The sequence below is a fragment of the Notolepis coatsorum genome (genome assembly GCF_963971535.1).
Source record: "Notolepis coatsorum genome assembly, chromosome: 15".
Classification (NCBI taxonomy): Eukaryota; Metazoa; Chordata; class Actinopteri; order Aulopiformes; family Paralepididae; genus Notolepis; species Notolepis coatsorum.
In genome coordinates, this window is record NC_140179.1 from 49,401,526 (window position 1) to 49,412,132 (window position 10,607).

Genomic DNA, 10,607 nt, shown 5'->3' on the forward strand with positions numbered 1-10,607 from the left:
CTCCTCAACGAGTAAGTCACAATATACTAGGATACAGTTCAATGAGATATGTGACAACAGTATGTTATCAATGATTAAGTTGACCAATTACTAACTAGTAGACCAGGATAATTATGTTTTGGGATAGAAACATTCTGGAAGGCAAAATAATAATAATAATAATTTTTATTATTATAATAATTAATAATATTCCGGAACGTCAACCCAGGAGAGCCATTGACTAACATCAACACAATTGACCACCAAGAGCGGATAGTTTAGTCTCACAAAAAGATCTCCGATGTTGTTAGCTACATGCTAACGTGAATGGAATATGCCATTATAACAGTATAGCATTGTGGCTAGCAGCTAACGTTAGCTCACGTTAGCCAGCCAGCACCAAACTGATGATATCAGGAGCTATCAGTAGCTAGATAACATTAGACAACGCCTCGTGTATTAAACAAAGGTGAATAGATGACTGGGCCATTTTGTTTAATGCTTGTTAAGATTGAAAGAGGAGCTCTGAGCTAACAGGGTCTGGTAGCTAACGTTAGCTCACGTTAGCCAGCTGCTCATGCAATCGTTAATGCTAGCAGAATGAATGGATGTAAACTTTATTTAACATATTCCAGAATGGGTACAATACAATACGGCTCAATACAGACAATTGTTAAGGGAATGCAGACTGTTGTAGCTTGGACTGGGGTCCTTATAACAATAACTTGACAACACATGGTAGCTGCAGCTATTTGGGACAGCTCTGTTGTCACCGGACGTTGGTGAGGGCACGCAGATGTCGGTATCTACTGCCAGTGGTGCGTTATTGAAATCATCTGGGCTTGCACGCACCACGTGCACGCGCGCTCCCGGCGCGTGCGCGCGCTCCCGCGAATGCGCATTTAATGTCCCCTCGCTTGAGCACAGACTAAAGACAGTGCCTAATTGCCTCTACGAATGGAATGTAACACATGTCTTCACAACAAGTTAGGTGTGAATGTATCTGAGAACGTATTTAACACACCTGACGACCGGCGCTATTGATATGCAAATAGCGAGTACTTATCTGGGGTTGCACAGAGTGCAACCCCGTCCCATGAAGAATGCATGCCTGTCTACTGCGCATGGGCGTTGAGCAACAACGGCTCCGCGCAGATTACATGACACGTTGTCTGCGAGTTTTGGCGAGTATCCAAAACGAAAACACCTTTTCAGCGTTGCCAAAACGGCATTTCTATTTAACTGGGACAGCAAACGTATTCATTCAGCAACAACATTTCTATATGAATTGAAAATGGGGGACCCTGATGGAAACAAGACAAACGTCTTTCTCAGGTCTGCATCCCCTTAACAATTGTATGTATTGAGCCGTACTGTATTGTACCCATTCTGCAATCTGTTAAATAAAGTTTTCATTCATTCATTCACAAAACGAAAACAAAAACACCTAGTCCAACCATGGCCTGAGTGTGCGAAAAGAGGTGAGAGAGGAGGAGGGGAGAGAGTGGGGGATGTGAGTGTTTTAATGGGGGGAGGGGGTTGTCCTGGGAGGGAACTAGGGGTGTGGATGGCCGAGTTTAAAAAGGGAAGCAGCACCAACCCTCACTCTCACATGAATCTGAGCTCTCGTCCAACTTGTGCAGTCAACAGAGAAGGACGAACTCCTACTGTATTTATTTTGTCTCCTTTTATACCGATTTTTGACTTGATTTATTTAGCTGTACCTTTTGAAGCTCTGGAATTTACAAGAATTTCTACAGGATTTACATTTCTTTCCTGATCTCAACTTCAGCATGGAGTTGAGCAACTTCACTATGGACTGTGTGGAATATCCCTATGAATATTATGATGCCAATGAGACTGTTTGTGACTTCTCTGAGTGGGAGCCATCCTACTCTCTCATACCTGTTCTCTACACGCTGATCTTCATCCTTGGTCTGTCAGGCAATGGGGTGGTCATCTTCACTTTCTGGAGATCCAAATCCAGCAGATGTCTACATTGGAAACCTGGCCCTGGCCGACCTCACCTTTGTTGCCACCTTACCTGTACACAGCGCTTGGCTACCACTGGCCCTTTGGCGTTGCTCTCTGCAAGATCAGCAGCTATGTTGTTCTGGTAAACATGTATGCCAGTGTCTTCTGCCTCACCTGCCTGATCTTTGACCGCTACCTGGCTATCGTGCACTCTCTGTCCGGCACCAGGCTGCGTTCCCGCGGCACCATGCTGGCCTCCCTGGGAGCTATCTGGACGCTGTCTGGCTTGCTGGCGGTGCCCACCCTGCTGTTCCGCACCACGGTGGACGACGTCAACAGTAACCGCACCACGTGTGCCATGGACTTCAGCCTGGTGACCCTGAACCAACACCACAAGTCCCTGTGGATCGCCGGGCTCAGCCTGTCCTCCTCCGCCCTGGGCTTCCTCCTGCTCTTCCTCGCCATGACCATCTTCTACTGGTTCATCGGCTGCACCGTCACCCGTCACTTCTATAACAACCTGCGCAATGAGGACTGGAGGAAGAAGAGGCTGCTGAAGATCATCACCACGCTGGTGGTGGTGTTTGCCTTCTGCTGGACGCCCGTCCATGTGTTGAACAGCATGGACGCTCTCTCCTACCTCAACCTGGCTCCTGCCTCCTGTGGGTTCCTGCGCTTCCTGCTGCTGGCCCGCCCCTACGCCACTTGCCTGGCCTACGCCAACAGCTGCCTCAACCCGTTCCTGTACGCCCACTTTGACCTCCGCTATATATCAATCAGAGCATTCTGAGCCTCATTGAATTCTGAATCATCAGATTCCAATGAACCCTCAAATTCTGAAAATGGGAGTAGTCACCACTCACCAACTTCCCCATCTTCTCTAGTCACCCCCACACTTTCTATTTGACCCGTGACTTCTCAGCAGAGCCCAGACAACACTTCCCCTTTTCCTATAACCTCTGCTAATACTGAGTCACTATTGAGAACACGAGAGAGAGACAGAGAGAGAGACAGAGAGAGAGAGAGAGAGAGAGAGAGAGAGTGAGAGAGAGAGAGAGAGAGAGAGAGAGAGAGAGAGAGAGAGATTCAAAAGTAAAGCGTCTTTTATAGACAAACTGAAGTATATCTTACCTTGCCGTTTCACTGACTCCCTTGATTTCTGGGTCAAAATTATGTCCAAGTTCAAGTTCAAGTTCTTTAATAGTTGTCATACAGAAGTACAGAATACTTTCATACAAAATGCTTCTTACTGTTACGCTCCAGAGACTGTGCTAGACAAGATAGTATCAAATAACATAATAACATAATATAGCATGAATTTAGAAGAAGAATGAGGTCACAGTTGTTCGGTATAGACATATGTACAATGTTCTGAGTTACCATATAATATACAATACACAATACTATGCAGTGTACTAATGTACAGTACTATCTAGTGCAAAGCAGAAGTGGGATGAGGTACAATTTTAGGTACAATTTACAGTAAGGTGTACGAGTTGTAGTGCAATCCTTCATCCATAAATATAAAGTGTGGGGAGTGGGTGCTACAGTGTGTTTGTTTAAAGTGGGTGTGTGCTATAAAGTGTGTGTAGTGGGTGCTACAGTGTGTTTGTTTAAAGTGAGTGTGTGCGTGTGGATGTGTGTGCTATGTGTGTTTGGTGGTTGTTGTTGTGTAGTGTTCATTCATTGTTCGTTTAGCAGCCTGATGGCCTGGGGATAGAAGCTACTTCTGAGTCTTTCTGTGCTCGCCTTGAGACTCCTGTGTCGCTTGCCTGACGGCAGCAGTTCAAAGAGGCAGTTGTTCGGGTGGCTCGAGTCCTTAATAATTCTCTTAGCCTTCCCCTTGCAACGCTTGTTGTAAATGTTCTGGAGAGTGGGGAGCCCCCCTCCAATTGTGCGTTCGGCTGAACGTGTCACTCTTTGTAGTCTGCTTTGGTCTTTTGCAGTGCTATTCCCAAACCAGGAGGTGATGTTGCCGGTCAAGATGCTCTCTATTGTACATGAGTAGAAGTTCTTAAGGATCTTCTGGCTGACTTGGAACTTCCTTAGGCGCCTGAGGAAGTAGAGGCGTTGTCGTGCCTTCTTCACCACACTGTTAATGTGTATGGTCCATTTCAAGTCCTCGGATATGTGGGCTCCGAGGTACTTGAAGCTGTTGACTCTCTCAACCGGTGCCCCGTCGATGCTGAGGGGGCTGTAGTCCTTGACCCCCGACCTCCTGAAGTCCACAATCATCTCTTTTGTTTTGCTGACGTTCAGGGAGAGGCTGTTTTCCTGGCACCATCCTGGCACCATCCTGGCATCCATCCCCCGTCATGTGGCGGAGTCAACATTGCCTTGGCTTGGGCTGATCGCTATACTAACTTGTTTGGCTGGGTTAGACGGAGGGAAGTCGTGGGTGGGGAATATACTACTGCTAACCAGTCTCCATTACTAAGGCTGCTAACAGTCGTTACTGTCACCGTACCCTCAGGCCCTTTCAAAGGTTCTTCGTCCAACTCCTCCATTACATCTTCCATCTCCATACCCTCTTCCATCTCCTCCCACAACATGGCCAAAGGTCTCTTCTTCCTTGCCCTCCGTGTATCACTCTGCTGTTCTCCTGGGTTGCCATGGTAATAGGAGGTAGCTGGGCAGAAGCACTGGCAATCGCTTCAAGGCCCTCGACCTAGCGTGCGGCAAAGGGAACCGCTCCCGCCTACCTCCGGTCAATGGTCTCTAACTACACACCCTCAAGACCCCTACGCTCTGCATCTTCTGGCCGCCTCAGACCTACTCCTATCCAAGCTCCGGGAGGGTCATCAAAGAGAAGCCGCCTATTCTCAGTCCTTGCCCCACAATGGTGGAATGAACTACCCACCCCAGTTAGGACAGCCGAATCCCGTCCAATCTTTCGCCGTCGACTAAAGACGCACTTCTTCAACCATTATCTGAAATAAAATAAAAAATTCTAACCCTAACAAACCTTACTGTCATGCACTTGCCCTAATAAACTAACCTACACTGTAACACGCAACACTTTGATGAATATTGTTACTCAGCTGATAGAGTTGTATCCTTCCTGATGACCTGTCGTACAGAACTTGTAAGTCGCTTTGGATAAAAGCGTCAGCTAAATGACTAAATGTAAATGTTAATGTAAATCCAACATATCGCTGCAAAAGCATAGTTGTCTGTGGTGGATTCTGTCCTCATGTGCGATGATCTGGTGTATTTGTCTTGTTGAGGGAACCGGTTTGAGAGGATTCATGAGAAGTGTGTCGTATCTTTGCATGTCTTCTTCCACAATGTGGTACAGCTGAACACCATTCAGACTGTTTGAGATCTTTTTGAAGAATATGTGTCCATCCGTCACATCATTTCCTCTCAGGACCAGGTTGTCAGCTGTTCTTTGTACTGTTCCGCCAATGCCGTCTGGTGCACCCCTTACCATGGGAAGTGGGGAAGAAGTTCCATGTTGTCCTTTCAAACCCCAGTGTAGGTGGGATACCAGAAGAAGACAGAAGAAAAAAGTTCTTCTTGTTCTTGATTAAGACAAGTCACAGGTGATTTCTTAGGAACCGGAATGATAGTAGATTCCTTGAAGCTCCTTGGAACAAGGCGGCGCTCCAGTCTGTGAGCACAGGGGCAAGCTGCTCAGAGCAGAGTCTGACGGCCCTGGGAGGAATGTCGTCCGGGCCAGTGGCTTTCCTAGCCTTAGTACTGGACAGGACCTTGCGCACCTCATGTTCTGTGACAGTCAGCCCAGATAAGTCACTGGAGTTGGAAGGAATAAAAACAGGACGCTCTGTGTTACTTTCATCAAGTCTGGAGTAAAAGTTATTCAGTCTACCGGGGGAGCGAGTGATCACCTCCAGCGGAGGCGAGGCCCCTGGGCTTGTAGGAAGTGATAGTGTTCAGTCCCTGCCACATCCGAGGGGGGTCACTGCCAGTAAAATGTCCTTCAATACCTTCTCCATAGGAGCCCTTGGCGGCTCTTATTGACCGCTCCAGCGAGTATCTAGCCAGTTTATAACTGGTTGCATCCCCAGATTTAAAAGCAGTAGCTCGTTCAGTAAGTTTGAGTCTAACATCAGAGTTAAGCCATGGTTTTTGGTTTGAGTATTGCTTAACCACCTTGCGGAGAATGCACAAGTCAATACAAAAGTTGATATATCCAATGACAGCGTAACAGTATTGGTCAAGGTCCTCACTCCAGACAGACCACTTTTACACCCTTGTAAAAGTGTTTCAGCATCTTTAGTCCAACATTGAGTGGAGCGTACCGTCGGTTTGATTTGTCTATTTTTCTGAGTATATGACGGTAGAAGAAGAATCGATTGATGATCGGATTTACCAAAAGCAGGCCTTGGGAGAGACCTGTAAGCAGCTTTTATGTTGGTATAGCAATGATCCAAGATTTTGTTTCCTCTTGTAGGGTGCTTTACATGCTGATGGTAATTTGGCAGAACCGATTTAAAAGAACAATGATTAAAATCGCCAGCTGCAATAAACACGGCCTCCGGGTGGGAGATCTCATATTTATGTATAATGTCAGCCAGTTCATTGAGAGCCGAGGATGTATATAAACAGCAATAAGAAAGATAGCTGGGAATTCTCTAGGGAAATAAAAGGGGTGACATTTAATGACTAGGCCTTCAAGATTAGTATTGCAGATCTTGTTCATGACCGTAGTATCGGTACACCACTTTTCATTTACAAGAAGACATAACCCTCCTCTCATCACACACACGCACGCACGCACGCACGCACGCACGCACGCACGCACGTACGTCTTCTTGTAAATGAAAAGTGGTGTACCGATACTACGGTCATGAACGAGATCTGCAATACTAATCTTGTACGTACCGATTGGGAAAGAAGGCACTGACCTACGCCATCTGCTGGTGTAGAAGAGCAAGAACCACCAGAACCACTGCTCAGTGAATAGGTGACATTATCATGCATCCAGCTACACAAAAGAGGCACGCAGTCACACACACACACACACACACACACACACGCGCGCGCACGCACACACACACGCACGCACGCACATACACACACACACACAGTAATCCATTCATGAGGGGATCTTTCTGTATCTCTTTCTCTCTCTCTCTCTCTCTCTCTCTCTCTCTCTTTCTCTCTATCTCTCTCTCTCACGCACACGCACATAGTAATGCATTAATGAGTGGATTTTTCTGTGTGTCTCTCTCTCTCACACACACACACACACACACACACAGTATGCATTAATGAGTGGATCTATCTGCCTGTCTGTGTGTCTATCTCGCTCTCTCTCTCTCTCTCTCTCTCTCTCTCTCTCTCTCTCTCTCTCTCTCTCTCTCTCTCTCTCTCTCTCTCTTTCTCTCTCTCTCTCTCTCTCTCTCTCTCTCTCTCTCTCTCTCTCTCACACACACACACACACACATTGGAAGTAGGCCAGTGGTGTTTTAAACGTCCTGGTCCCGGTGAGTCATCCGGTCTGTTTAGACTGAGGTACATTCTGGGCAACATGCAGTCTATCTGCTGACCAAACCAGGGGGAACACAACACTCTATCATCACGACCACCACTTAACATCCAGTCTATCTGCTGACCAAACCATTATATCCAAATAATGTTGTGGTTCCACCAGACCTGTGACCATTGGGTAACGAAAACATAAATACCACACAAGGGTTAAAGAGGCTCCAACACTCCAAGGTGAAAACCTCAACCATAAGCTTCAGATTAATCCATAATGCTATTATGGGTTAAATCTCTACAACTGATCTGTTCTGCTACTAACTGCTGTCTGCTTCTAAATCTCTGCAGCACTAATGTCCATATGTGTCTATCTATGTATGTGTATCTATTTAAACTAGCTCTGTGTCTGATAATCGATAAATTACCGTGGCTATGTACGCGTGTGTTTGTGTCTGTGCCCTGTTAAAAATGGGCATGTCATATTTAAAGGACGATGCCAGTGTTTTTGACATATAGGTTCTGAGTCATTCTTGTCTTGGTACAAAAATCAAGGCGCCCTCATTTTGTTTGCCGTTACTGAAATTTTTTTAAGTTTTACCGCCGCCATATGCTTCCATTGTATCTGAAAATGTTTCTTAAAAGGACTAAACAACATCATAAGTATAGTACAACAAAAATAACCAGAGTGCAAATGTAACAGTAAAGTGCAATAGCATACAATGTACAAGTGATTAAACTGGAATATATATAAATGAGTACTTCTGAGGTTCAGATCCAACTTTCAGACTAGACGTTGCAGATCAGCTATGGTTCAAGATCCAGCAACAGTATAGCAATCTTGTCGTACATTTTTTTGTCAGAAACATATTTTGGGTTCAACTTTAGGTAGAAAAAACAATGATTTAAGCATGAGCCACCACCTTGTACACGCAGATTTGATCAAGGTATCTTTCACATGCACATTAGTAACTACGGTGAATGTGGCTCGTTTCAAGAGGGAGGGTTCTTGTCACGGCTGAACTGCAGAAAAGACACAATGTACACATTTTCCCAATGTTGGGACAACCCTTCATTCTGTAAAAAACAATGCAACACAGGGCGGCTAAGTGGCGCAGTGGGCAAGGCGCTCACCACTAACGCAGGAGATGCTGGGTTCGAGCCCAGCTCTCGGCGTTGCCTCCGGCTTGGCTGGTCGTTCATACTAATACAATTGGCAGTATTAGGGGGTGGGAAAGCCGGTGGGTGGGGATCGGACGTTGTGGACAGCGACTCCTACAGGTCGGTTGGTGCACCTGTACAGCAGAATCAGGAAGTATCGGGGGCTGCGTGAGCCTCCCACGCGTTTCTCCTCGCCACTGAGAGATCGCGCTGTACAGGTGAAAAGATGCGACGGCTGCCTCCTTGTGTACCGGAGGGGACACGTGATGCAAGGCTTCGTCCACATTGCAGCCGACCAGTGGGAGGCATGGTCTAGCAACGTTCGAGACAGGGGAGGGACGAATTGGATAATACGAAAATTGGGATGGGAGAAAAATAGAAATATGGGGAGAATAAGTAGATAAAAAAAAAAAATTCAACACACAGGAAAGGGCCATTTTCACAATAGGTCCCCTTTAACCACTCTACCAAAGGGTTCACCTTTTCACTGTGACACTACAGAAGGTTAACCCGTTCACTACCACACAACAAAGGGTTAACCCTTTCACAACTACACTACAGAAGGTTATATACTCGTACTGGCATCGCGTCCCGCTCTTAAGCCATACCGAGATATACCTCATCTCATGTACCTAGTGTACTCCATCAACGAATAAAAACCAAGTACACCCAGCACCTGCCAGGCCCCGCCCTAGTGACGTACTATATAGTACTAGGCGTGGTCACCACTCACTCTTCCTCTATTTTCGTTTCCATCATAGCGGATGCGTGCACCCTATGCAACTAGTTGTCAATGAAAAGTTTAGAGAAATTAGGTTGAGTGCTTACCGAAGATTTGCCTACCCCTGAAATCTTCGCGGCATGTTCTGGCGGCGCTCGTATGGGTTCTGCGACTCTGCAGCGGGATGCATTTCGATGCATCTCAGCGTCGAGTTCTGTAGTCTCCTTGTCTTGTTGACAGCAGACAGAGGGACGGCGTGTGAGGTGTAGCTATCAAGCTACCTCACACAAGGTAGGACTTGCGCCACTAGGCATTATCGCTGGTGTTAGTAAATGCTGCTTGATGTGAGTTGTATATCTGCGCCAGGGGCAGGATGTTTGAGTAAACGTCCCTCTGAGGTGGACGTTTCCCAGGCTGTCCTGGAGCACGCTGCTAATACTAAATGCTATGAATGCTGGGTCACTGTTCTACTGTTCCCCGCTGTGGGATGCCACTAGGCATGACAATGCTGGCGTTTGAGATGTGCTCGAGTTGTCCCGGGAGACAACCGAGTTGTGTATTGGCGCAAGCGGCGGGATATCTGGGTAAACGTTGTTGTTTTCCCCGTTATCCTGGAGCGCGCGGCTAACGCTATGCTATATTGGGCTACTGTTTCTGTTCTGTCTCCCTGCTACGGGAATGTCTGTCTATACTACAGTCTTCCCTCCTCTCAACCATTCATGCTGACGGTCAATCGGTGTCTACTGGGGGAGTATTGCGGGGGGGGCTTTGTTTACCTTTCATGGGTAAATGGGCTGATGTCTAGGGCTGGTGTGCTGTTGTGAATATTATGAATGAATGCAGGACTCGTTCTCTCTGGTCCGCATCCCCTTAACGTTGTGTGCATGGGCTTGCCCATTCTACAGTATATTCGTGGTGTTAGTTCATTTATTCATTAACCCCTTCATGGTGCACACCACAGTGGAGGTTGCTGGTTGCAACCACCACTGGTGCTCCGTGTTAGCATCAGTCCTTTGCTTTTGACATGTTGAAACAGTGCCCCGCCCGGCCGACGCCATGAGGTGGGTCGGCCCGGCGAGTGGCTGGTGGGCTGCTAAAGCCTGTACCGCCACGGTATGGAATTGGCAGCGATTAGTAACTGTGTTCGAATTGCTGTTTTTTCTATGGTGTCTGGTGGCGGGACCTTGAGGGCCAGCCGACGTCGACACATCGCGCAAGGTTATTAGCTTTGACCTAGCCGCAAGCTATAACCGCTCAGGGCTCCCCTCTCCGCAGAGGATCTTGGTCTTCCGCTGGAGCGCGGGCGGTATTTGTCCTAGGCCCC

The 10,607-nt window shown here is 47.1% G+C and overlaps 1 protein-coding gene across 1 annotated transcript in view; it reads left to right on the forward strand.

Annotated features, from left to right (window-relative positions):
- Positions 1 to 10,607, forward strand: part of dgki (diacylglycerol kinase, iota) — a gene marked incomplete at both ends in the record, with an annotated part of 232,815 nt that overhangs the window by 197,922 nt on the left and 24,286 nt on the right. The window contains 2 exon segments of the mRNA XM_084330996.1: positions 1 to 11; positions 1,924 to 2,717. The exon segment at positions 1 to 11 is cut by the window's left edge and continues 102 nt beyond it. Coding sequence (XP_084187122.1) covers positions 1 to 11; positions 1,924 to 2,717 — 805 coding nt within the window.